General features: G+C 38.4%; 2 protein-coding genes across 3 annotated transcripts; one reads left to right on the top strand and one right to left on the bottom strand.

The window, feature by feature from the left end:
- Positions 1 to 1,200: 1,200 nt before the first annotated feature.
- On the top strand, positions 1,201 to 14,755 carry LOC119907371 (transmembrane protein 268). 2 transcript variants are annotated; one of them, XM_038725106.1, is made up of 9 exons: positions 1,201 to 1,318; positions 7,141 to 7,276; positions 8,786 to 8,880; positions 8,975 to 9,082; positions 10,019 to 10,171; positions 10,287 to 10,397; positions 11,358 to 11,447; positions 11,697 to 11,915; positions 12,929 to 14,755. In XM_038725106.1, exons 1-9 carry the CDS (start codon positions 1,277 to 1,279, stop codon positions 13,094 to 13,096), a joined length of 1,122 nt encoding a protein of 373 aa, XP_038581034.1. In that variant the 5' UTR covers positions 1,201 to 1,276; the 3' UTR covers positions 13,097 to 14,755. The 2 variants fall into 2 exon arrangements, with proteins under 2 accessions (XP_038581034.1, XP_038581035.1); XM_038725107.1 differs by lacking the exon at positions 1,201 to 1,318 and adding an exon at positions 4,804 to 4,996.
- A 466-nt stretch (positions 14,756 to 15,221) lies between these two features.
- On the bottom strand, positions 15,222 to 26,843 carry prrt1 (proline-rich transmembrane protein 1). Its single transcript, XM_038725112.1, has 4 exons — positions 26,368 to 26,843; positions 21,699 to 22,036; positions 19,956 to 20,147; positions 15,222 to 18,151 (listed from the first exon to the last, which is right to left on the bottom strand). The coding sequence occupies exons 1-4, from the start codon at positions 26,384 to 26,386 to the stop codon at positions 17,975 to 17,977; spliced, it is 726 nt and encodes a 241-aa protein (XP_038581040.1). The 5' UTR covers positions 26,387 to 26,843; the 3' UTR covers positions 15,222 to 17,974.
- Positions 26,844 to 26,962: the final 119 nt, after the last annotated feature.

The raw sequence follows: 26,962 nt of genomic DNA, 5'->3' as shown, positions 1-26,962 counted from the left end.
TTCAATTTCAAAACACCATTCATAATATCAAAATCAATCACATTCATACCGCCATCTTCATAACCTTTTGGTTGCACAATATTGAATATTTATTTAATAATATAGACACAACCAAATGATAGGCTTAATAATAAGTCTGTCTTGCTATTTTTACGGTATTCATGTATATATTTGATTATTTTTTTTTTTTTTTGCTTTTTCTCCTTACTTTTCCTTGCTTACTTTTTTCTACTTCTTGTCCTTTATATTATTTCATTTTATATTAATTTCAAGATTTGATTTCAATCACCACTTAGGCTATTTTTATACACGTTTTTTAAGACAAATGAAAACTTATTTTGATTTGACAAAACAAGAGTTGTTTGAGGAGACTCCTGAACAATTGTGATTTATTTAGCTGCTTGTAATTTATTTTCTAATTTTCTAATCATCTTTTTAAATTCGTTAGAATTTGTTATATTGGTTATTTTACATGATTGGAATGATGTTTGTATGCACATGACTGTAATGTACCCTATGTAGCTGTTGAATGATGTTTAAATGGTTGTTGTTACATTTCAATAAAAAAACAATTAATGTACATAACTTAAACTAAATAATATATCATATGGTAAAATGTTCGCATCTTATGTATGCATCATTATTATAGTTTTTCTCAATCGCTTTGGCACAATCGTCAAATAACTAACTTTGTCAAACTATATGGCTATTTATATGAACATATATGGTGAGTTGTTAACATTACTATAGTCATTTATAATTGCGTTTGCAAAAAATGCATTGAGTAAGCCTTGCAGATCAAAATAGTAGCTGCCATTGAATTATACTTCTCTCAAATGCAATTATACATGTGTTCATTGTGTAAATCCCTACATGCTAAATAAAGTGACCAACAATCACAATAACCTGTCACACATATATTCTACACATAATTGTTATGTGATACTGTTCTAAACATTGTCAGATGTATAGACTTAGGCTACATAGGAAACAATTCAATTTCCTCACAATTTAGAGTAATCGAACACAACTGCTGTCCAGTTTAGCTGACAGGTGAAACTCATAACCAATCAGTTCTCAAACACATTTATACTGTACAGGTAAGACTGAGTGTAACAGCTGTGGAATATTGAGCATGCATGAGCCTGCCCATCCAAGAGGAAGGAGCAGGAAGAACAAGGAAGAGCCAGAGAAAGGCAAAGACACAGAGAAATCTCAAATGAGATACAGGCAACAAATATAAACCACGTAATCAACCATGGCCTAAGTATGACAGATGCTGGTCGGAGAGTACAGCCTAATCTGGGCAGGAAAACAGGTATGAAATCAAATATCATACTGCAATATGCCTTTACAGTGGTGCTCCAGTATTAGCCAATGCATGTCTCAGAATGTATGTAGAATACATTGACTTTACTGTGCTGTATTTTCTGTCTAGGATTAAACATCTGCCCCATGGTGGTGGCAGAAGATCAGTTTTCACTGCTCAACAAGAGGTTGCCATTTGTAACATGGTCGTAGCAAACAATGCTATTAGACTAAAAGATATCCAAAGTGCAGTGATACAAGATGATTTTTCAAAATGTCAACACTGTTAGCCTCTCCACAATTAATAGAGTGCTGTAGAGAAATCACATTGCAATGAAGCAGCTCTACAAGGTACCTTTTTGAGAGGAATGGTGAGAGAGTAAAGGAGCCGTACCAGTATGTACAGTTAAGAATCCATCATTGTACACTACACAGTGCTGTAATTTATTGTTGATGAGGCAGGATTCAACTTGACCAAATTCAGGAGACGTGGCTGTAATATTATTGGTCACTGAGCAACTGTAGATGTGCCAGGTCAGCCTGGAGGGAACATTACAATGTGTGCTGCCATATGTGAGCATGGTGTACTCAGCCACATTCTCAGCATTGGGTCCTATAACACACAACTTCTCCTCAATTTCCTGGAAACTCTTTACAGGGATCTTATTCCTGAGAATGAGAGGGGGTTGGTAACAAATGTCTTGTCAACTTATGTTAAAGTTTGGGACACCATAAGCTTTCATACAGTTAGGGAATCGTTTGTTGCCCACCCATGTTTTTGGATGTAGTTTCTCCCATCATACTCCCTATTCATAAATCCCATTGAGGAGTTTTTTTCAGAATGGAGATGGAAAGTATATGATCACCGTCCTCACGACCAGTTGTCCTTGTTGGGTGAAATGGATGTTGGTTGTGAGGACATCACAGCAGATTGTTGTAGGGGGTGGCTGTGTCATGCCAAAAGATTTTTCACTCGTTGCATTGCACGGGAGGATATCAGGTGTGACGTCGATGAAATATTGTGGCCAGACAGTGAGGAGAGATTGGATGACCCATGAGGTTGATAAATTTGCAGCATATTTTCTTTTTTCTTGAACACATTGTACAGTAGTTCGTGATAATTATGGTGTTGTATATCTTTTTTTCTGTACAAGCTTTCTTTATGTTATTTGTGGTTGGCTGGTGTGTACATAGGCCTGCAATGAGAAATAAATGTTTTGTTGACAGTATAGTGTGTGCCATGGCTTAAATGAATACTATTTAGCTGTCTAAATGCAATTGGACCATTGTGGGGAATACTTTCAGTACACTGTCAATTGACAAGATGTCTGCATTTTGAATGTATTGGTCTAAGCAATGATAAAGGAACCTTTTGTTCTGATTACAATGATTTATTCATTGATGGATTTATTTACATTTGAAACACAAGTTATTTTTTTTTTATTGAATAATCACCTTTTGCAGGTCACATAGAGTGGTGTGCTCAATGTACCACGTGCTGTGACGATTTTACTTGACAATTGTAATTTTGTTTCAGTAAATGTGCCAAATCGATTGAGAAAAATTGTAAATGTGAACATTGGAGAAGCTGGGGAAGAAGATGATTTCCACGTTGCTTAACTGTAGGCATTGATTAATACTGTAAGCAGACAAATGCAATCTATACTAATATTAAGTTTTGCTAATTTATGCATTAAATTTTCTAGTCATGTTCTTTATTGACCATAAGAGCATTGTGCTAAATACACTTACTACTTTTATCCACATGGGGTTAAAAGTTTCCAAGAACAACACAAAGCAAGTCAAGGCAAGTTAATTAGTATAGCAGATGTCAACAAGGCTATTCAAAGGGCTTTATGTAAAACATAAAAGCAACATAGGGAAAATAAAACAGACATTTCAATTTAAAGGAAAGTTAAATAGAAAATAAAAACCGTATAAAACAGGAAAGTTGTGTGCAGTGAAGATGTAATTAAAAGTTTTAGATTAGATTTAATAAAAGGAAGCAGTAAAAAGAAAAATAAAGTCTTCAGTTTTGATTCAGTCTAAAAGTGAAGTCTATCTATCTATCTATCAAAGGCAAAACTAAACACAAAAATCAAAAAGTTTACAGGGGAACATCCAGGTGCTTTATTGGTTACCACATACAGTTTCTCTCATTCGCTCTGGCTCATTTCTTTAAACAGTCTTAACATTCTCTAAACTGTAAGTGCAATTGTCACAACAGTTTCATGGCATGTCACAACGCCATTGCATGCCTGCCAAAGGTAGTAGCTCACCCAAAACATTTCATTCCTGCTATAAACCGAGTTACTGTGTCAGTAAATTGGCAAATGCCACCAAAATGTAAAGTTGTCATTGTGTGAGCCGTACTGGTCAAAATGTTCAGATGCTGTTTTCCCCATGGCAGTCAAGCCAGGAAATTTTTCTCACGGTATGGGAAAAATCGGGATAAATCAATCCTGTACAATACTGTAGTAGGCCTAGATACATTTACATATAATGTCAACAGAACATTCAGTTTTGAGCCTTCATATAAAGTCATAAACAGAAAATTTAAAACAAAATGACAAAGAACAACCTGTAACAATAGCTAGTTGATTGTGATTCCTCCTCCTGTGATTACTGTCACCTGGCACGTAACTTGCCAATTTAGAGAACATCACAAACATTTCATCATAGATATTTATGGGATATGCACATCCGTCCGACCGATTTTACAGTCAAAATTGAAGGTATAATTTTGCATGTGATGGCTTAAACGTGGTGAAGAGTATTACAATATATCACTGAGAAGCAACTCATAAGTTGTGGTCAAGTGGTCATTGTGCAAATTGTATAGTTGTACTTATTCTTTTCCATATATGCCAAAACAGTTGCAGTGTGCTTGAGCGTGCCCCCCATCCACTCCATGTCTTTAAATGTCTACAGTCACTATCAAGTTACTGTAAAAATGCCAACAAATGATGGCAAACAAGCATCACATCATCAAAGAATGCTTTATCACCAGATTTTTATGGAGAAGGCAGTCCTGTGGTGGTATGCACAGTATAACGCATGGGCACTATCACAGTACAGTGTGTATTCAGTATGTATTAGAATTAAAGGGTCTGGTCCTATTCTTAGCTTTTATTTTATTCCATTTGTTTTTTGTATTATTTCGCTTTTTACTGTATTTAACTTTATTTTTGTTTCATGTGCTTTGGGTTACAGTAATGTGTGACAGTTTTAAAAAAGCTGCAACTCGGTGCCAATGAAAACAAACTGGTTCCTCTCTAAAAATGCAGTCACATAACAACCAGGGTGAAGTTAGTTTAATATTCAACATACTTTTGTCTATGAGAATGGCATCAAAGGTCCCATCTCAAAATAAGGTTTGAATTCTTAATTAGCTTCTGCGTGAATAAGAATTTCTTTCTACTGTCGTGAACCACAAACCACATTCCTGTAGTCATGAGGCAGAACTGTTATGAGTCACACGCTAAAAGAGAAAGAGAGAGAGAGAAAGCAAGAGACAGAACTAGAACAGAAACTCTGCTGAGACACAGCAGTGTAAAAGTAACGTAAGCCACTGTCTGTATGCGCAGTTAAGACATTTATTGCTGCTTTCAAGGGATCCAGTTGGAAGGGGAAGAGAATACAATCATTACGACTTTGTTGACATGATGGACTTTGATCTCAAATGCAGGTAAGATTTGTTTGATCATGTGAAATGTGGACTTTCTATGTGAGTTATGTTGGTTTTGGTTTCAAAGCTTCCCAGGCTAAAACATAAATGGACCTTTGCACACAAATGCATGTGACATTGCTTCCCCTTTTCTATACCTTTACATTCAGTAAGACTTTTTATTATAGCAAAAAAGATTTCAGCCTTTTGGGAGACGAGTTTTTACAACTATGGCGTCCTTGCTCAACATTTAATTAACAGTTTAACTTAAAGATCTTGTGAAATGTTAATAGATTTTTCTGCAGAAATTGCTCCTGAAATAGACACAACCTGGAGAAGAAATAAACACAAAGTAATTTTAACAAATTTGCTTTAGCAGTTTGCAGCACAACACACATGGGCATGAAAACGTTGCACGATGAGATGCACTTTTAAGATAACAGATTGTGAGTCGAGTTTTTACTGATAAGTTTTACTGATAAGTTCAAGACAACTGTTCCGTTTCCTCTATCTTGAAGTGAAACGCTGAATATGCTGCCTGTGTTTCGACGCAGCCTTCTGCTTGCACACGTGTGAACAATATTATATTAAGTTTTTCTTTCGTTCAGCAGTTGCAGTATAAGCAGGAAATAATAAATTGGGCCAGAGTCAGAGTGTGACTGTATAGGCAAGGAAGCGAAAATGAGAGAGTAGATAAAGACAGAGAGCCTGTGCGTGTGGAGAGAAGGCAGAGAAAGATGTCAGACTGAGGGGATAAACTGACGAGTTTTCACATTTCAGTGCAAAAATGTGCTGTCACAGGCAGGCAGATGAGAGTGTGAGATGGAGACCTAGAGAGAGATAGTTTTGTCTATAAGTACCTTGTCTTTCGCAAACGTTAGGCAGTTAAGAGGATCACAATTGTGCTGTGGAGGGTCTCTGCTGAGGTGCAGTCAGTGCCACAACTAAAGATACCTCTTATCCTCTTTCGACAGACTGCGCTACACTGCCATGATAAACCATTTTACTCCAAATGCAGCACCAATAGTGGCAACCTTGAAGGCTTATAAAAATGTAAATTCATTCATATCTACTCGTCTAAACTGAATCTATCCAATAAGAGGGTAATAGCCTCTTAATGTTCCACCTCTGCAAGCAGATAATGCCATCGCATCATTGCAGTTAAGGCCATCATCCGTGAAAGCCAGTTGTGGAAAGTAACTACTTTAAATGCATTTATTCAGGTACTGCACTTAAGTACAATTATTAGGTACTTTTTACTTAAGAATTTTCATTTTCTGCTACTTCATACTTGTAGTTACAAATAGTTTCTAATGGAAATATTGTACATTTTACTACAATTATCTTAGGGTAAGTTCCAAAGAAGCTTATAAAATATAATGCTGTGATATTACTAAATAGGTAACAAACCACATTGACAAATTACAACACACAATGCATTATAAATGTATTATTTATAGTGACACTCTGAAAGGAAGCATAATAATATTTTTACTTTTGATACTTTAAGTATGTTTTGATGATAATTAAGTAACATCTGTTATATGAATGCAGGACTAAATGGAGTACTTTTAGACAATGAAAAATGTGTACATGCCATATATGTTATATATATGTATATATGTTAATTTCTAAACCCATACTGATGCGTATATATAATATTGTACTCATTAGGATGTTCGAATAATCTTTGATAGGCAAGCTTTTTAAGTACTTTTGAAATGCAGGAATAATTGGGATGGGTCTGTAATAGTTGAAAACAGTTGGGTCATCCTGAATAATTAGTGTCTGCTTCCCGTATCAGTCACAGTCACATGAATACTGATATCACAATGTTACAGTATTTAGATCAGTTGCACCTACATGATTTAGATCATGACTTCTGTTGCAGTCCTTCCTTTGACTCTAATGTTGATGCATGCAAGACATGAAATGACTGGATCCTCTTTTGTTCTGTCTTGAAATTATAGTTTCAAGGGTGTTTAATTCACAGCTTTTAGGACCTTAAGGCTTTGGGGAATTTTTGGTTTTCCTAAAATTCTTAACAAGAAATCATAAAATGTCCCTGTTAAGCACATTTATTTCCATGTTCTTAACAAGTCAGCAGCTTTATAGGCTAAAACTATTCCCATATGCTGTTAGCTGATTCTCTGTTTCTTCTTTAGGATGTGGTTACCCATGAGATGATGGAGGACAAGAATGGACACGGTCATGTGATGGAGGAGGGCGAGGTGGATGTTCAGATCAGACAAACCAAAGATCAGCCACAGGCCAACAACAACAAACCCAAATGGTCAAATGGTAATAGCTGCTTCTTTATTTGTTTCTCTGTGTCATATTTACAAGAGGATTGGGAAAACTTGCATGTTCTAGTTTGCTTTAACATGAATCTGTGAAGGCCAGTGCTAATACCCAGGGGCGTAGGACTATGTGAAAAGGGGGACTGAGTATATAGGACCCTCATGTGAGGAAGGCCAACAGATGCGGGGACGGGAACATCAAGAATGCCTATGCACAGAGTCCAGAATTTCTTGTAAATGTTGCTGCTAATACTAATACATATACCCTACATATCTTTTGTATTTAAATGTATTTATAGGCAATATCTGTATGGGATTCTGTTTCTGTCTTAATGATGCAGCTGCATTCTGTTTTTGTATTTTATATTTAGGGACAGCATAGCACTCTTGCTTTAAACACTTGCATGCATATAATGGCAACACTATGTAGGATGATTTTACTGGTGTTTGCATATATCTGATGTACTGATATCTGATGTTTTACATGGAAATATATCTGTTCTTTTTGTCCTTGTGCAAATGCAAAACATGCACCAGTTCAAAATTTACAGTAGATGCTTTGGAAACAAAAATGAAGTGTTAAATTTACACACCAGTCACACTAAAGCTTATCAGTGTTACAGCTGCCTTATAAACATTTCAGACATCTTTATTGTCTGCAATTTATTTGTATAACAGATCAGTGCTCCTATGTTCTTTATTTCCTCGTGACCAGCCCTACTGGTACTTCTACAGCATTAGAGAAGGATTATCCACATGTTGGTGCCTAGCGTCATGGCCACATGCTTTAGATGCCAGAGAACAATGTAAAGATGTGAAAGAGAGATTGTTTAATTAATTTAAATTCCTTATTTCCCCTTTTTATTATTATAATAGGTTTATGTTTATTGTTGTTGTGCACCTAGTCGCCAAAACAAATTCCTTGTATGTGTAAAAACAACTTGGTAATAAATCCATTTATGATTCTGATTCTGATTCTTAAGTAGCTTTAAGATTGGAGGAATCGTTTTTTCCCACACTGCCTGGCAGTATCACATGTAAATTCTCAGCTTTACTGCAGCTCTTATAATGTTTACAGTGAGTGAAACATTTAAATTCTAGACAAGAATGGAAGCACCAGTCCAACAAATGTCTGAGACATTATTTTGCACACATTTCCCTAACATTCTTGTTATCTATGAAAACTTTGGGATTCAAAGTAAAGTTCTGTAGGTATTTATCTGCACAGATTGAGTTTGTGCTGACTGGCCCATCTTAGGTCAGTGAGATGTGAGAGGTTATTCATAATTGACTGCCCTGATTTTGTTTCTGTGTTGCTTTTACTTTCTTTTTTTCATTGTCTTTCCTTCACTGCTGCCAACTACTGCTGCAGTGTTGCTTTTAATTCTCATTTTATACCTCCATTTTCTTCTTAAGAAGTGTTCCAGACGAGTGCAGGTTCACACTTCTATTTTCAGCATTTATGTAATGATGATTCTGTCACGTATTGCTCTCTCGTGCTCTCTCACAGGTCAGTGTGTTCTGGCAATGCCGAGCTGTTCAACGCTAAACCCCAGCTTTGATCTGTCTCTGTGCCAATCCAATCTGGAGAATTATGGTTTTCAGGTCAGCACACTGTGCCACTGCAACATTCAGATATCTTTATCTTAATCTGTGTTTAATTCATGTTGTTCATGTGATTAATTTTGTATCCTGTTAGATTCCAGTCAGAGACCTGGAGGCTCCACTGAAGACAGCTCTGGACATGCCCTCAGTCAGGAGGTACATGGTTTTCAACTCGGCTCTCTTCCATTTCATTATGGCACCGGTATGATTATCCAGCTCTTCTTAACCACCTATTTACTCTGACCGTATGTCTCACTCTCTATTCCTCAGCAGTTTTAAATCTCACTATTGTTCTTTCATTTCTCTAGCATGCTTTGATATTTTTTGAGATATGCAGCATTTTTTTTTTCCAAAACGTTGCAATTTCTATAATTCAACTTAGTAGTCTCTGTCATTAGACTCTTCCTGTCTGATAAACATCCACATCTTTGAAACTCCGTTCCCTGTGCTCTTAACGCAGGCTCTGTTATTTTCTCAGGCCTTAATAGATATTGTACAGTTTTATTAGGCTTGGTAGTATTCTACACGATAAGTAAACTTATTTATTTAAAATCGTGGAAGTGCCCCTGTAAGTCTGCTCATATGATCTTTGCTGCATACACTGAAGTTTCTCGAATTCCAGGATTCAAAGATGACATAAATATTCATGTTATATCACAAGCCAAACAACAGTTATCGTGTCCTGCTATTTTTTCCTGTGAATCTCTAGAAAATACAGCAGTTTGTCTTTTGCCATTTTCACTAACTTTGAGTCAACTACATAGCTGGAGCAAGAAGGCAATTAGCTTGGCTTAGCAATAGCACTTGAAGAACAAATGAACACAGCTAGTCTGGAACAGCGGCAGGTTGCAGTGACGTCATGGAGTCTGCTTGCTTGGTAACCTTGGTAAACAAAAGAGAAGTAACATGTTAAGTTGTGTAAGAGGTGCTGGTAAGCGTAATTGTGATATTTAGAAAGAGCCAGGCTTGCTGTTTTCAGTCTTTATGCTAATCTAAGCTAACTGGCTCCTTATCCATAATTAATGGAAAGACATGAGTTTGATAGAACTGTTTCTTTAATATTATATTAATATATACAGTTGCCAGCTGAATAAATGCTTTTGGTTAATATTTACAACCTCTTCTCTCCCTCTACCAGGTGCTGTATGTGGTGGTGTGGTGCGCCATGTTCTCCACCCTCCACCTGTACATCAATGTCACTGACTACTGGGTCCTCTGTCTCTCTGTCAGCATGATATCCATCTTCCTCACCACTGCTGTCATCTTCGTCCTCCACCACAGTAACAAGGGGGTAAAGGGGATCTGTTCATGTTCATTTTAATAATCTTACAGAGTGTGTAATAAGTAGCCTACAAATCTTAAAAGTGAAATAATTGATTATCTTTCTTTGTCTGTTTTTTTGTCAGATCAACATGAACTTAGATGTTCGGTTAATACAGGTGAATGAGAGGATGGTGAAACACAAGCTGCTGGTGGCTGTGGCCGACTGGGTGCAGAACTGCACTGGAAACATGCAGGTTGTTCTTATGAAATAAACCATGAGAATATGAGGTTCTTTTTTTCAGTGTACTAACCTCTTTGTACAGTCCACATCTACTGTTGTTGGATATCGTTTAGACTGATACACACTGTTAGTGTAATGGTATTCCTGCAGTTGTCTCGTTTCTTTGTGTTGTGGGAGAACCACATAAAGATGAAACAACAAGATGAGAAGAACTATCTGACAAGAGAGTAATAAAACAAATGTCCTACCTTCTGATTAATGGGCAACCCGCTCTACCTCCTGAGCCACAGCCGCCCCCGAAAACAATTAGACAGAGGAATGATACAGCAAAACAGCAAAACCATGTGGTTAATGACACAACACGATAACAATGACATAACAGCAGGCATAACAACACAACAATGACAATGCAAAAACACACCATTCAAATTATTCTAAAAAACAGTAGAAACTAAATATTCAAATTCAATATGCCATCATTTATAGCTGCACCATACATCAAAAAGCATTCAGATAGACATTCACCCTAAATGTATTACAACATGTTTGGTATCTTTTGAAACTTTGGAATCTCCACTATAATGTAAAATAAAGTTTGATGGCTTTGGACAATGCAACAAGATGTGGATGGGTTTGCTCACGTAGGCCACAAGAAACAGCACAAAATTTATCTTTAAGATCTGTCAGCAATTCAGAGAAATATACATACAATACAACATAAAAAGTATTAGTGGGATGATGATGCTATATATGGCTTGTACTGGAGTGCATCTCCACTAATCATATAGGAGTTAAGAGCTTTATGTGATCAATACAAATGTTCTTGCTATAAAACTCGCCACATTTTGAAATGTGGGTGGTGATTTAGTGGTTTGGAACCAGACTAGTACATCAGTAATGAACAACAAATTGAATAATTTTGCTTTGGCAATCACTAATGTTCCTGTATTCATCTCTCTGTGTCTCTCTGCAGCTGTACTTTGTGTATTGGGACATGTCCCGCTGTCTGAGGGTACTGACTGAAACTTTAGAGGAGTACAGCTTTGTGGAGAGTGAAACCCAGGTGAGTGAGTCGAGTACTTCTGTCGCTTTGTTTGTTCTCCTGCTGCTTTATCGATTTTTCTTGTGCTCCCATGTTAGTCCTCCCTCAAAATCAATAGAAACATAATTCCAGGGGAAAGGAAATGTATTTCTGGACTTCGGTCCAAACTGAAATTTAGTCTTTGAAGGATAGCGTCACATTTCATAGCTTCCCATTCTTGTTGAGTGGAGGAAGTTAAAAATGATCCAATCGATGTCACACTTTCACCAGAACAAACTGAAGAGGAAAATGTCCCACCTCACCCTGGTGACCGAGGTCTCGGCTGTTGACCCTGAGGTCGGTGAGTCAGATATGGAGGAGAGTTCAGACGAACAGAGGCCTCTGCTGAGAGAGAATGAGACTGGCTGCAGTACCTCATCTAGCCAGAGGGAGGACGCCAAAGTCACCACCAACTATAGCCTCATCCCTGATGCATCATTACCTGCTCAGGTAAAAAGACATGATGCTGCAAGACGACAATTGATATTAGAACCCGTCTGGAATATCAGCAATATTGTTTTATTATAAAAACCTCAGAATTACCAGATATGCTGGATGATACACAAAACAAATTGCAGTGCATGTAATGCAATGTAATGTATCATTTCTAGGTCTTCATTTTCTTAATTTCAGTAGAATATATTTTTGTTTGTTAAAATAGAACATCAGGAACATTTGAGGGATGTATGGTCAAGTTTTTTTCATTAGGACTTTTATTTCCTCAAAACAATCGCTGGACCACAATAACACTACTGAAATGAAAACAGCATTTAAATGTTTTGCATGGATTAGCAGCCTTTACAGTGACCCACCCATATTTTTTTATTAGAGAAGAAACTCCAGCTATCATACTACCTATATATATTAGGTATTTAAAATAAAATAAAACTAAAATAATTTGCCAATTGGTTTATAAAATAAAATATGTAAAAACAAAATTTAAGAAAGAAAATTAGAGATTGGTTGTGCAGCTGTGGTCAGCGAGGAGGAACCTCCATCTTGGAGGTGGACAGATTTCCAACTTGTAACGCAAATTAAATCTTAACCAGTTTTCAAGAGTGTCCAAGAAGTCCAGTAAGTATAGTGGTCTTGGGATGTAAACAAACTCTGGCGTTCTTGAAGACAAAGAATTGAAATCTTCAAACATGTGGAAAAGAGCAAACGTCAGGCCCTCATGCATACAGGAGCAGCAGTATGTGGAGTTTTGACTAAACTAACATTAAAGTTACATGACTGGTTTCTTTTTATACATACATTTCCTGGTTGGGTAATTGGAACACATTGCGGGAAATAAGGGAGTGTCATTCAGAAAATACTTCCTCAAAATAAAATAAAAAAATAAACACTTGTCATACTACTGCTCCTCCTTGCATGAGTACCTGAAGTTTGTTTTTTTGCACGTTTAATTATATTTAATACCACCAGGTTACCACAACTTCTAAGTGTTAATGTACTTTTTGCAGGCTAAAGCCTACCAGCTTCTGATAACCTACAGTGCAGCCTATGTGAAGCTGCTGGTGTCGCAGAGGCTATCAGGACCGTCACATGACCGTCTACGTCCCAGGAGGAATCACTGCACCACCGCCCCTCTCTGCCTCTGCCAGTACATCAAAAAGAAGCTCGATCTATAACAGAGCCGACCAGTGTCAAACCAGGAAGCTGTTACATAGAACTGGTGGACTGCAGTCCTTTAAAAAAAGACTTTGCTCCATGTAGGAGCAAAAATGGATTAGGTTACATGTTCAAGGAAATTTGGTCAAATGAAGGACGTATTTGGAGCTTCAAACTTTAGATTTTTCTGTTTCTCCAGCCTGCAGGCTACTGTACCTCTGCGGCTGTTTTCACGCCAGCTCTGTTGTTTGCACTACCTGCATTTTTGTCCATTTGGTCCAAACAATTTCTGCACCCTGCCAAATGCTGTCACGCTGAGGTCTATTCCAGCTGCTGTAAAACAAATATTTGCACTCTTGTATACATGACAATCACAGCCTTAGTTACTGCTGTTTAAATTATTTGATTTGATTTGCTGTAGATTCTATTTGTCTTTGGGGTTGAACTGAAGGCAGCCGTGAAAAGTAACTGAGACCATGGACTTTTACTTTTATGGAATATTGTTACATTGTTGTATTGTTACTTTTACTTAAGAAAAGGATCTGAATCCTTCAACCACTGCAGTGTAGACAAAGACAGTGGAAGCATGAAGGAAAAGAGATTCTCCTTGATGCAGGTGTGTAATGATGCTGAAAAGGTGCTAACATGAACCATTGGCTTTAGTTTCCTCAGCACAGAACTGAAGGTTCGTTTTGGTGTTCTCACACCTTTGGTTTTATGCGTGTGGGTCGATCACTTACGTATCTATGCATTTGTGCTTTCAGTATGCTGGGTTTATGTCTCACATATTAACAGCGATTACTCATCAGTCCTGATGCTGTGGCTGATATGACAGCCCAGCGAGAGAGTAACAGAATGACACAAACACACAGCAAGACAGCCAGCGTGGCTGACCCAGGTGAAGCTGGCATTGTGTGATAGAAGAGACAGGCGTGCAGCGTGAGGCCAAGTTAAACGATCTCAGAGATGCTGGCTCTCCTAGGGAGGTTAAATGGCCATCTGTGATCCTGCATACAGGCTGGCTCAGCTCCCACCTTTAGTTTCTCCCTCAAACCTCTTTTCCATTGGCCTGATTGTCTGGGTCCATACTTCACATTTTAACAGATTCATTTTACAACAACAATGTGTCAAACAACAATGTGTCAGTGTGAAAGTGGTTGCTTGTTGTGATGAACATTTTAATTGCCCCAGGAGGTGGTGGAGCCCCAAAACAGAGCTAAAAAAAGCATGAATATTGGACTTACATTGATTAGGTGGGCAGAGACATGATAAATTATACAGTTGCTCCATGACTGCTGGATGTGTAAAATAAGCAACTGTGTGCTAATTTTACACATCTGCTTTAATGGTGATGATATGTCAATGTTGTACTCACAAGTTGTTTCCACACACGGCACGGCAGGGCTTTAAGCTAAATGCTAACGTCAGCAAGCTATAACAAGCTCACAATGCTAACATGCTAATGTTAAGCAGGTGTGATGATTACCCTGTGGGTGTGTTACGTTCTTAAAATACAGCCATGTGTTTGTCAGGTTCACTGTCTTAGTTTATCGGCAGCATGTTAGCTTGCTAATAATTGCTACTTAGCACTAAAAACAAAATACAACTGAGGCTGCTGTGATGTCATTCGTTTTCAGATGTTAAGTCATAAAATAAAGTATTGGACAAATTTGTTTTGACCTGATAGTGATCCTTAATGGTAATCCATCTAATAGTTGTTGAGACATTTGACTGAAACCTATAAATGTTAGGCAGTCACTAGAAGTCATTAGGATTTATCCTCTGGGGACCATAAATGTTGTAGTAGGCTTAAATTTGGATTTGTACAATATAAGCTGACCGGATAGGAATGCATGATTATTTTTATTTGGTTCAGATGAGGCATGAAAACAATTGGCAGCATAACGTATAAAAAAAGAGCAGCTGCAAAGTACAAACCCTTATGTGATCAAACACAACAGATAGTGATAGTGAGAGATACTGTAGTTCATGTTGTGACAGAGAGAGGAAAAAGAGAGACAGAGAGGGAGAAAACCAGGGCAACTATAAATAGCACCTTAGTGATGAGGGGAGAGGAGGAAAGACCACAGAGAGACTGAGAGGTGAAAAAACAAACCCGAAGAATGAGACGCTGCCTACACCAACTTATCGTTCACATCCCAAAATTATTCTTTTATTCATTACTCAAACAACTGAAGTCAGAAACAACCAATGCATGTGCAACACAGCCATGAACATAATTAGAATAATAAACCCCAAGAGAACCACATGAACACAGGTAATTTTTTGGCTCTTTGAACAAGCAACCCATGGCATTTACAAGCTCAAAAAAAAAAAGAAAAGAACAGAAAACAAAATAAGGAACACATCTCCCAGCTGTGTAGTGAACAGCTACGATTCATGTTGCTGAGCACAGAAGAGTCCTATCAGAAAGCACACAGGGAGATGCAGCATGTAAACTAGATATGCTAGTGACTCTATTCAGTAGACACACACTCACTGTCAGAGCCGTCTGTACAATAATAATATTAAACAGCACTGTGCTTCATTTACTCTTCTAACACTTAAAATCATTGTGTCAATATAAGGACAGGGCCTGTATTTATCAAACACAAAAGTGAAATTTAGGGATCAAGTGTAAAAGTATAAATCCTTCACTTTTACTCAATTAAATAAATGGCTTATTTATGTGAGAGTTAAGTGAGAAGATCGATACCACGCTTACTACAGCCAGAAGCTGGTTAGCTTAGCAACAGCAGGGAAAGTCTGGGTATGTCCAACGGTAATAAAATCCACCTACTAGCACCTCTAAAACTTACTAATTAACACAATATTTCTCTCCTTTTTTAAATACATACAAAGACCAAAGTGTAAAAAACGACAATGAGGTGCAATAAGGCAGTTGTTTGGTAAATCCTTGTCTCTGATTTGTTAATTCTGCTCTGAAGATACATGTGATTTTCGGAGCATTTTTAACTGTTATTTTTTACAAGTTTGATAAATATGGGCCCAGATGTGTTTAATGTACTTAATATCATACATTGGAGATGATAAAATGCAATAAATAATAAGAATAAGAATATATAAACTACAGAATAAACTGTATTTATATTGACTATTCGTGTTCATTGTCACCAAACATAATTTTCATAATTTTTAATATCTCTGTATAATTGTTTTTAAAAATAGCATCATCATAGGGACCAACAGAAGAAAGGGGAATATTTATAGGTCCAATAACTCATGTGGACAGGAGAAAGACAAAAAGAGAGGGGACGAGAGGAAAGATTTCATAGAGCGGAAAGTGCTACTACACAGTATAGTCATTATAATGTTTTCTCTCTCTCCTATCGGAAACATTCATTTTCAGCGCTCCCATAACCCCTGTAACGTCACATAATAGTTCATACTGTAATGTTACAGCTCTTACAAACAACAGTACACCTGCTGCTTAGAGCTACGCTACATTATGGAAACCACACTGAACCCTGACTCACTCTTACAATAGTGAAACAAAGTTATAGGAGCTCACAGCGCACATCTAACCTCAATATTTAAGACAAATGGAAACAAACTGAGGATGACATGCAGGGTTATGTTGCCTCATAAGTGTGATGTTGCACTAAAGTTTCATGTACATTGTCTGATTGATTAAAGAGGGAAGTGATGTGCAACACAAACTAGGCTTAATACACTTCTAAAATACTTGCAAAAACAATATTTGTAAACCTAAAATTCAAATACTTATCTAATATAATATCTAAATTGCCTCCTTTTTTTGTTTTGACGGTAGCTTGTTCGACATTTTGAAAAATACTGTACCACACACTTGTAGACATTTTAGGAAATATCCCCACAAACAGCTGGGACAAAAGCTATTTTAGCTTAAATTTATATTCATCATGCACTATAAGAACTATGAATGTAAGCAGCAGCGTCATTTTATCTGATTACTACAAAGTGCAACATCATCATCATCAGATATCAAATTTAAGCCAATTTCAAAGTTTCAGATAGCTGCAATAAACTACTGATATACTGTAAATTATAGCAGATAAAGTCAATGCATGGGTAGATATTGAATAAATTAATAAATAACATATTTTAAATACACTGACAAACATATAATTCACAAGTTATGTACCATCTCATCCAGCTAAAATGTCCATGTAACACGTAAACATACGATCTCAAATAAATACTCTGTGTTTGGTTACATTAGACTCTCTGTTATGTCAGTCCAGTCTCCATTTGGTGTGTTAAATGTGTATTGATCACACCCCCAACACTTTAAATCAGTTTTACAGTCTCTTATCCAAGTGCATCAGCAATAATACTATTCTGTAAATCAACACTGTTTCAACATGGTGGTTTTTTTTGTTTTTAAAGAAAAACACACAGGTATACTTGTACTTGTAAAACAAAAATATGCATTTAAATGTCCTAAAAATGAATTTGTGTGGGCCCATTTGGTAGATTTTGTCATTGGAATATGTAAAACTGAAACACACAGTGACCTATCCTCTCATCTAACTACATCATCCGTATGAATTAATCAGCATCAAATGAATTGTTAATGCAAGGAGCCGCTCTTGCAGCTCTTATCTGAGGGTAAATATTAAGCGCCAGCTGTGCTAACAGCAATACTGGACCTCATTTGACAGCTGCTTGTACGTAACGTTTGAACATCATCTGTGATTAGCTCTTTTTGGTCATCGGTGTGTGTTTGATGGCAGCAGGTTAGGTCAGAGCTGTGTGTGTGTAGCTGTACACAGAGGGCCAGCAATGCAGTAGCAGTTTGTGTGCATTTTCAGTGCTCCTATTTCCTCCAAACGATTGAGAGTAGTTAGCTAGCTAATATATGCCATGATTTCCCATCTGTCAGACACTGCACGGAGTTACGGCTCCCAGTCGTCATCATGGTGCTGCGAGGCAATGATGATTACCACGGTGAGGATGGTGCACAGCACAATGGAGGCAATGCCAACAGCCAGGCTGATGAAGGAGAAGTTGCGCGCCTCGCGGGAGGCTATTTCCGCCGTCACCATGTCCCCTCTGGCTATCGCCGTACGCACCTAAGTGATGCAGGAGGGAGGGGATGGGTGTGTGGGAGAGAGGAGAAATTAAAATGTGTGTTATATAACAAGAAGATGCACGAGTGGGAGCAGGAGAGAGAGTCTAAAACAACACTGATCGATTTTACTGCAGCACAGCCTGAATGTGCAGAAAGAGGCCACTCCACAACATTAACACCCTATAACAACATATACAGCTCATACCGGTGGGTCCATGCCTTGTCAGTTCAACTCAACTCAAAGCCAGCTGAGCAGGCCCAGAGGAAAAAATCCATTCTATCCCATTGCACCGACAATGGTGTCCTTACATAATGTGGTCTGATGTGTGCGTGTTGGTCAGCACAGTCTGCCATTGGAGAGGCAAACAACAGGCATCATGAGGTTTGAAAGCAACTATACTGAGCCTTTACATTTCTGAAGTTTCTAAAACTTGTATGTTAAATAGCATCAGTAAAGGGCTTTTAAAAAAGTAAACTATACTTTAGGCATAATGACGGTGCACTGAAGATAAATTAACTTTTTAATGTGTAATATAACTCCTGACATTTGCAGTGGCAGTTTTCTTCTCATGCTGCATCATTTAAAAGTATTAAAAACATATTTCAACATACGTAATAGACCTCAGGTCAGGGAGGGGCCAGAAAATTCGCCTGAGCCAAACTTTCAGGCTAATTAGGTGTTTTTCCCCCCAGACAATATGAATTTTGTTGGAAAAATTCACCTGAATTAATATAATATGCCAACAAGTATCTACATGATTATGTTTATGAATTTAGTATGCAGTTCCTCTGTAAAGCTCATGATACACGGAGCAACTTTTAGAGCAATGGTACAGGGCTGTCAATGGTAATGAGTGAAGATTACTACCGTAATGCCCTTCCCCTATTACTCCGCCACCCTACCCGCACCACCGCTATCTGTTCAAAGCATAGTCGAACTTGCCACCAGCAACATTGCCCAGCAACATTGCCCAAAAAGTTGCCCCGTGTATCATCAGCTTAAGAGTTTACAGCCTGCTAGGTGCTCTGTGAGGCGTAACTTAGGCACAGTGGTACTTTCAGCTACATGTGAATGTAAGCATGCTAACATGTTCTAAATGACAATGCAAAAAAGTTGTCGGTGTTGAGTAGGTTTAAAGTTTACCATGTTCTCCATCTCAGTTTAGCATGTTAGTGTGGTATCATTTGCTAAGTATTACTAACATTGTACAGCTGAGGCTGATGGGAAGTTTTTTGTCTTGCAGATATTTGGACACAAGGAAATTTTGAGTTATTCCAATTTATCCTGAGAGGGACATGAATGTGTGTGTGTGTGTGTGTGTGTGTGTGTGTGTGTGTGTGTACCAATTTGTATGGCAATTCATCGTATAATTGTTAAGACATTTTACTCAAAAACACAAATTTCAAGCTTGTGATGATGCTAGAGGAAGAGTCAGAGGATCACCAAAGTCAGTAGAATTCATCCTCTTGGGAACCATTATTGTCTGTACAATATTGATGTTAAGATGTTTCAGTCTAGACCAAGGTGGTGGCCCAAATGACGCTGCCATTCCTACAGCAATATTGCTAGTCTGGCTAAAAACCACTCCGTCAATTTGTGACCACTACAAGGTTGTTTCTTAATTATCTTAATGCGACAATGATAAGTGAGGTGTATAGTATCTAACCTTTCTGCATACTAGAAGTAAAATTCTAAAAAGTACAAAAATGACTTCAGGAGTCATTTACATTACAAAGCACCTGGCAAAGGCAACATTATGTTAATAAAACTCAAAGATCAAAAGATATTATACACTGGCATTAACCTGCACTGCTTTGATGATGGCAATGATGCCTGTTGGCCAGAAGCAGCAGACGGTGGTGAGCACGGCGATGGGCAGGTAGTCGTGTGGCGGTCGACGGTCCATTAGGGTAATGCTGGGTGGCATTTGCATGGGATGAATCTGGCCCGGCGGGATCCCTGGATGGCCGTTAGTGGCTGGCAAGTAGGTTTGACCCTGACCAGAGGGAGAGAAGAAGACAGAGAGTAAGTACTGGTGCTTTTTAAAACAGTAGGGCTTTTGTTGAGCAGCTTACAAAGCACTTTCCATATAAAAGAAATAGGAACAAGGTGACACAGTGAAAGTGCAGGACAGTGTTATGTTGCACGTATTAAAAGAGTCGTGCATGTCTGAGCTTTAACAGCAGTGTGTCAGGAAATGTCTAAAAAGCTATGATTCATTTGTGAGATTGCAGCCAGTCTCCAAGATGAGCACGCTACAGTGCATATTTTGCCACACTCCTTGATTTATGCTTTCTTTCCTGTTTGATTTAGAAGTGCTCTGCCCCTTTTGTTTCCTTGATTCTACTTTCTGGTTTCCCTTGATTAACTCGTTAGTTCGTTATGTTCACACTTCCCTGTGGATTTAGGTTGCCCTGTCACTCCTCTAATTGTTGGTTCATTGTTTAGAGTTCAGTCACTAGCATGTGCAAGTGTATTTTTGCATCCAGTGTTTTCTTTCATGGAGTTTCAATGTGTGGAACTTAGTTGAGTTTCTGGACTGCCAACCATTCCCGTGAGTTAAGTTCTGCCAATAAATCCCTGTTTGGTTCTTCATTCCTCGTGTCTGTCTGCATTTTGGGTCCAATCCCCCTGAACTCCTCTGTAGCTCCTCAGCTACACCTGAAACTCAGCTCTAGTTTTAATTTAGTACACTTTGTGGTGAGAGAGTGATAGCACAAAAGCACTTTCATTTGTTGGATGACTCACAATCACATTTTGGGGCCTACTTTCAGTTTACTTTAGGATATCGGTGGCTTTATCCACTAATGTGTAGTGTAATTCAAAAATCAATTATATTGTACAAAGAGAGAGCGACAGGAACCATGACATCCACCAATGTGTCCCTGAGCAAGACACTAAACTCCTAGTTGCTCCAGAGATGTGCAATTATAATGGATGCGAACCATGTCAGCACCTTAACCCTTAGGCCACTAAGACACCCCAGATGTTCTCATTTTATTAGGCTCAACTCTCTAGTATTTCACAAGTAAAAAAGCACACATTTGGAAACATGTTGGATCTCAAGGACATTAACTTTACTAAAAGTTATTGATGCCATTTCATCAGCCACTCTTAAAGGTTTTTGGGGGTTTTTTAGCCTCAGAGCTGCAAAAATAAAATAAATCACCTTGAATGACCTCTCATTCAAATACATGTTGCCTTTCCTGTTACCTTTATACCACCCAATGAAGTGCCCTTTGAACTAATCAAAAAGCCTTGTGCTCGTACACAAAATATTATTTAATGCAATGTAAATTAAATTTTTAGAAAAGCAAATCTAGGGACAAGTAATGCTAATTAGCTAAAATGCAAGAATGTGTAGAATTAATCTATTTAATGAATATTCTACTGTATACTTATTTATCCATCTAATCTGTAAATGTATTATCCATAATATGAGGTGGAAAGAAATGTACAGTCTATTCAATTTTGAACAGTCTGGTGTAATGCAGCAGCCTGATGTCAGACCTGTGAAATCTTTAAACAGCACTTGTCTCTGACTCACCGATGCCATAGGGTAGATGGGTACATAAGCTGTGCAGGGCTGTAGCTGAAGCGGGTAGCCAGGGTGGAGGTATCCTACAGGGGGGTGAGCCATGGTGCCTCCGGGGCCCTGGGTCTGGACTGTGTAGCCCTGCGGGGGCCCCTGGGATCCCATCGGACCGCAGTGGAACTGGGTTTCTTGTAGGTATCCGTTTGAGCCCGGAGGAGGAGGCGGAGGAGGGTAGTTGGGTTGGGTGCCCGGTGCAGGCTGCATGTTAGGGTGTTGGGGTACGTTAGGGTCTTGCGGGCCAGGGAGGTACGGAGGAGGCTGCATGGTCTGACGTCCAGAGTCATCGAGACCTGAGAGGAGAAGAGAGCAAGAAAAAGATGAGGAAAAAAACAGGTAGGAGAGGAATCACAAATAGAAAAGGCAGAGGAAGAACAATAAAAGAGACAGATGTAAGACTGAGGGCTTGTTATCTAACACAAGCATTGTTACAGCACATTTGTCCGCATGTTCAATGTGATATGTCTTATCTCACTGTTGATGAGGGGGAAAACAATTACACAGACCACAGCTCTTCAGCGGCTTCAAAGTGCAGAAGGAAACCCGTGCAGTCTGTGTGCTAATGATGACAGTGATTGACATTTTCACCTCCAAGAGAAGAAATGCCCTTTTCTCTCCTTCTCCCTTCAAAAATTATGTTTATTAGTAGTTAGAAATGTGACATTTTGAAGACAGAGAACTTGGTGCTCTCATGGCCTGTCTGAAGCATCAATTTGCTTTTGGTCATCTGAACATTTTGCGCTCACACCTCTGCTCCCTTTGCGTTTGCTTAACATTGGAAAAGACTGATGGGGTGTCGTGTTTTCACAGTGGGGATGTGGCCGAGGGTACGGTAATGCATTCTGACAGGGACATGAGGAGGGAGGAGGAAGAGGGATGGAGATAGATGGAGGTGAGGATGGCGGAGTGAGGGTTTGATAGGACAGAAGGAGGAGAGCAGGAGGCAGTCGGGGTAAAGGAGCAGCGTGAGTGATGAGGAATGACGACTTGTGCTCGGGGACCGGCTTTTACGTAACAGTCCCAAACTCTGTCACAAGCAGGAACTGGACCAGAAACAGACAGAGGGGAAAGGAGCGAGCACGGCGGAAGGGAAACCTTTAAAAGGTTACGATGTGACGAAGAGAAAAATATACATTGGTGTTTCTCTATTTGAAGTTGAAGGAAGATGAATCTAAAATTTGTCAAGTAAACGGAAGAAATAGGCAAAATACATACAAAAAAACTAGTTATGTGGTGCCTTAGCTGACCATGGATCAATGTTATTAACAGATATTAGATCTTATTAATCGGTAGTTAAATGACAAAAATGTGTGTTTTTAGAGGTAATTTAACATTTGCTTTTTGCCCCTTCACTTTGTTTTTAAGACAAGAGCAGCAAGTTTATAATTTAATTTTACTGAGATGAACCTTTCACTACTCACTATCAAGTAAGAAGAGGACTTATAGTCACTATTAATCAAGTTCTAGTCATAATGTTAGTACATGTTAATTGTTAAATAAGTAGTTTCTAATCAAAGTTGTGGTTGTCATAATCCCAATGTTGAATTTTTATGTGTATAATTTGTGGGAAGTGAAAAAGTAAAAATATAAATAACTTAATAATAATTTATATAATAATAAGAATCATGTAGGAAAGATGTGAATCCAAGTTTGAATGGAGTTTTTCGCTGAAAGTATGAATGGGTAGATAAGAGTATAAAAAGAAGTGAAGTGAAGGAAGAACTATGAACCGTTAGGAAAGTGGGAATGGGCTGCAAAACATTATGTAAGCTAGGAACTTGACAAATATCTGGGAGCTAAACTGCATTGCTGGCTCAACATTATATAAAGAAGCAGCTGAATGAATGCGAAGACTTGGAAAAGTTGGAAATGGTCTAATTAATATGAATTGGATTTGAACAAAACTCATAATGTATGAATGATACAGGAGTCAGTACTGCATATCTGTGTGTTTCAAACTGCACTAATTAGCTAATCTAAATCAGCTGTGATCCCAACCGCAGTCAAAAGGTTGCCATGGTGATGGTAACTGCTTTGTGACTCTAACATGGTTTTACAGAGATTTTAGCTGAGGCGCACCTGTCATACTCCTGGTTCAAGCTCAAAGACTTTAACGCTTATTGCCCTAGTTTAAAAAACGTGAATGAGAGAAGGTTAGAAATGTCACCATTTCTGCCACTGAAAATTCCTGCCTCAGTTAAAATGGAAGTCTATGTGACAGCTGGCTGTCACTGCTGTCACTTCAGCTGATTCCATCGTTCCATGTCTGTGACCGGCACAAATGTTCCTAAGTTTTTATGTATAAATGAATGTATGTGGAGTGGAAATCGTGTAGGTTTAAGAGAAGATTTTTAATAATGATAAAATAATAAGTACGATTTTACAGCTCCTCTGTAGTCTATGTAAAATCTCAGGTCTGAAAATTGCATACATTTTTATCTGTGACTGTGTAAAAAGCATGAAAACTATAAAAAAAATTATAATAATTATGAGAGAAAGTCCAAAGGGCTGTGGAAGATTTAAGGTTTGAATGAAGTTTCTATGTGAATGTATGAATGAGTGGGAAGAGGTTGAACATGAGTGAGGCTGAAGGTTTTTTCCATTGACTCCTAATATATATAATTGAATATTTCAAAATGGGATTTGAAAAGTTGAATAATGGCCAGAATATTTGGAAGATGTGGAACATTTTGATATATGAATGGAGTTTCTAAAAGTAGGAATGAGTAGTTAAGAGTTTAAAAATTGGGCACAACATACAAGTTATCATACCATAAGAAGGGATGGACATGGTCAGCAACAATATTGTGTGCCAGTGTGTGCCAAGAAAATATCCCCCACACCATTACACCACCACCAGCCTGAACCATTGATACAAGGTAGGATGGATCCATGCTTTCATGTTGTTTTCGCCAAATTCTGACTTTATCATCTGAATGTTGCAGCTGAAATCAAATCTTGTACTGTCCGATATAGTCTTCTGCTGCTGTAGCCCATCTGCTTCAAGGTTCAATGTGTTTTGCATCAGAGATGGTATTCTGCATACCAAGGCCTTTTCACCTTGAGAATAGCCGCTCTCTAGATATTTTCTCTTTTTCCTCATCCTTCTCTGGAAACCCCAGAGATGATCGTGTGTGAAAATCCCCAGTAGATCAGCAGCTTCTGAAATACTCAAATCCGCCTGTCTGGCACCAACAACCATGCAGTGATCAAGTCATTAAATCCCCTTTCTTCCCCATTCTGATGCTCGGTTTGAACTTTAGCAGATCGTCTCAACCATGTCTACATGTTGAAAAGCACTGAGTTGCTGCCAAGTGATTAGCAGTTGAAAACGTGTACCTAATAAACTGGCCAGTGTGTGACATTGTATGATAGAAGTTTATTTATCCAGAGCAATTGTTGTGCAGCAGTTGCAGAAGGCCAACAAAGTAGGAAAGAGGGCAAATGGTGTTAGTCATTGTTGGCCTATATAGATATTGTTAGTATATATATATTGTGTTAAATAGTTGTTTTTTCCTATCTTTGTTCAACTTTGTTGTCCTTGTTTTTAACAGTAGGCCTCTATTCCTGTAAATTGTTCTGTGTGTAAGTACATTAAGCACATAATCAACCTTATTAAGCTGATTGTGATTATTTCAGTCATAATACTGAGCATTGCTGAGTTTACATGAACCAAAATCATTCCTGACCCAGTGTTAGTCATGTGATATTTGCATTTGAACGTCACATCCCTGCATGATTTCAATTGGTAAACAATGGTGTGCATCCTCATAAATAGCATTATAGCACACTGTTTTTTTTTATTAGTATCAATGAATCCGTGGATTATGTCACGTGTACCTACAGCCCAAACGGCAGACTACTGTACAGTCTGCCTTTTACAGTATCAGTGGCAACTTTGTGCGTTTCACGAGGACCTTTATCCTTTTTTCTTTTTACTGTAAAGGCTCTCCCGGTGTTTGAGCTCCGTCAGTAGTTGGCGCGTTAACATCCTAAAAGAATGGAAGAAAAATCCGGAAAGACGAGACCAATGTGTTTTTGTGTGTACTAGACGTTGAGGATTATTAATTAAGGCTGTTGACCACGCGCAAGTGAAGACGTGCATGCGCAGAGGACGCCCACAATGTCTATAGTCAGGAGAGATGTACGTAGGTCTGCGCTTAACGATGATAATAATGAGACACACAGGGAAAATAACCCCATAATAAATTGTAAAGTAGCCTCTTCTACAAACAATACAAGTCCTTAAACTGTAAAGCAAAAAATGAATAACATCCTGACTTAAGATGGGCTACAAATGTAATAATATAAAGTCTGATAATGTCATTTTTAATAACTCTCTATTGAGCATCATGGACATAACATGAGGCCCTATGGTGGGTCCCCCCCCCCCCACTCAGGCTGCACCCACTCGGCGGTGCATCATCCTATAGAAAAAGCGCTGGAGATGCAGATGACAGAAAAAAGGATCTCGTCAGCTTGATATGTATCCACGGATCAAACAAATGTCCATATAAAAACAGCCTTTTCCCCCAACATCTCAGAGGGGGTTAAGAAGTGGCTCAATTAGACTACCAATTAGGTTTCAAAATACGCCACATTTAACACAATTAAAACATCTCACCGTGTTTTTCCGACGACATGCCTTCCAATCTTCGGTCCTCCTCCTTGTGATCGGATGTGTTTTAACTCCAGCCGACGGTGAAAAAAAAAATCTCTTTCGTGCGCGATGATGCAGACTTTTTACTGCAAATGTGTGCAACCCATCCTCAAGATGTCTTCATCTTTAAAGAAAAAAAGCACCCACGCTTTGATGTTAATAATAACTTAGAAGCCAACCCAGTTGTCCTCCAGCGCGCAGGTCTATCTACTATTTCTCCTCTTTCTCTCTGTGCGGCTGGACGTCTAATAAGGTTTCTCTACTAACGCGTCGCCGTACATTGAATTAATCAGACACAAAGATATCGTTGTCTTAAAGCGACAGCCCGGACTGAGGAAATGCACAAGCTCTGTGCTGGTCTGGAACATCCCGTTAGTCCAACAAAGAAACCACGCATTTCTCTCCTTGCGTGACATTTCAGCGCATCCGTTTTCCCCCTCATACATGATGTCCTCAAATGATTTCTCTGTCAGAAAGCCCGGAGAATAGACTAGTAATGATTGGCATGCAACCATATATTTTAATTTCAACAAATATCTGAGTAGACAGATATACAAAA

Source organism: Micropterus salmoides, unplaced genomic scaffold (assembly GCF_014851395.1).
Source record: "Micropterus salmoides isolate LMB-PRFRI ecotype aquatic unplaced genomic scaffold, ASM1485139v1 Ms_hic_scaffold_17, whole genome shotgun sequence".
NCBI classification, from domain to species: Eukaryota; Metazoa; Chordata; class Actinopteri; order Centrarchiformes; family Centrarchidae; genus Micropterus; species Micropterus salmoides.
This window is presented reverse-complemented; position numbering and strand designations above follow the sequence as displayed.

Excerpts from the sequence above, each read along its gene's own strand:
- LOC119907371 (XM_038725106.1), top strand. The coding sequence starts at position 1,277 with ATGCTGGTCGGAGAGTACAGCCTAATCTGGGCAGGAAAACAG. Across the intron at positions 9,083-10,018 it reads TCCATTTCATTATGGCACCG|GTGCTGTATGTGGTGGTGTG; the intron begins GTATGATTATCC and ends TCCCTCTACCAG. Across the intron at positions 11,448-11,696 it reads TTGTGGAGAGTGAAACCCAG|AACAAACTGAAGAGGAAAAT; the intron begins GTGAGTGAGTCG and ends CACTTTCACCAG.
- prrt1 (XM_038725112.1), bottom strand. Across the intron at positions 20,148-21,698 it reads CCATCTACCCTATGGCATCG|GGTCAAACCTACTTGCCAGC; the intron begins GTGAGTCAGAGA and ends CCCTCTGGTCAG. Across the intron at positions 18,152-19,955 it reads CCATCATCAAAGCAGTGCAG|GTGCGTACGGCGATAGCCAG; the intron begins GTTAATGCCAGT and ends TGCATCACTTAG.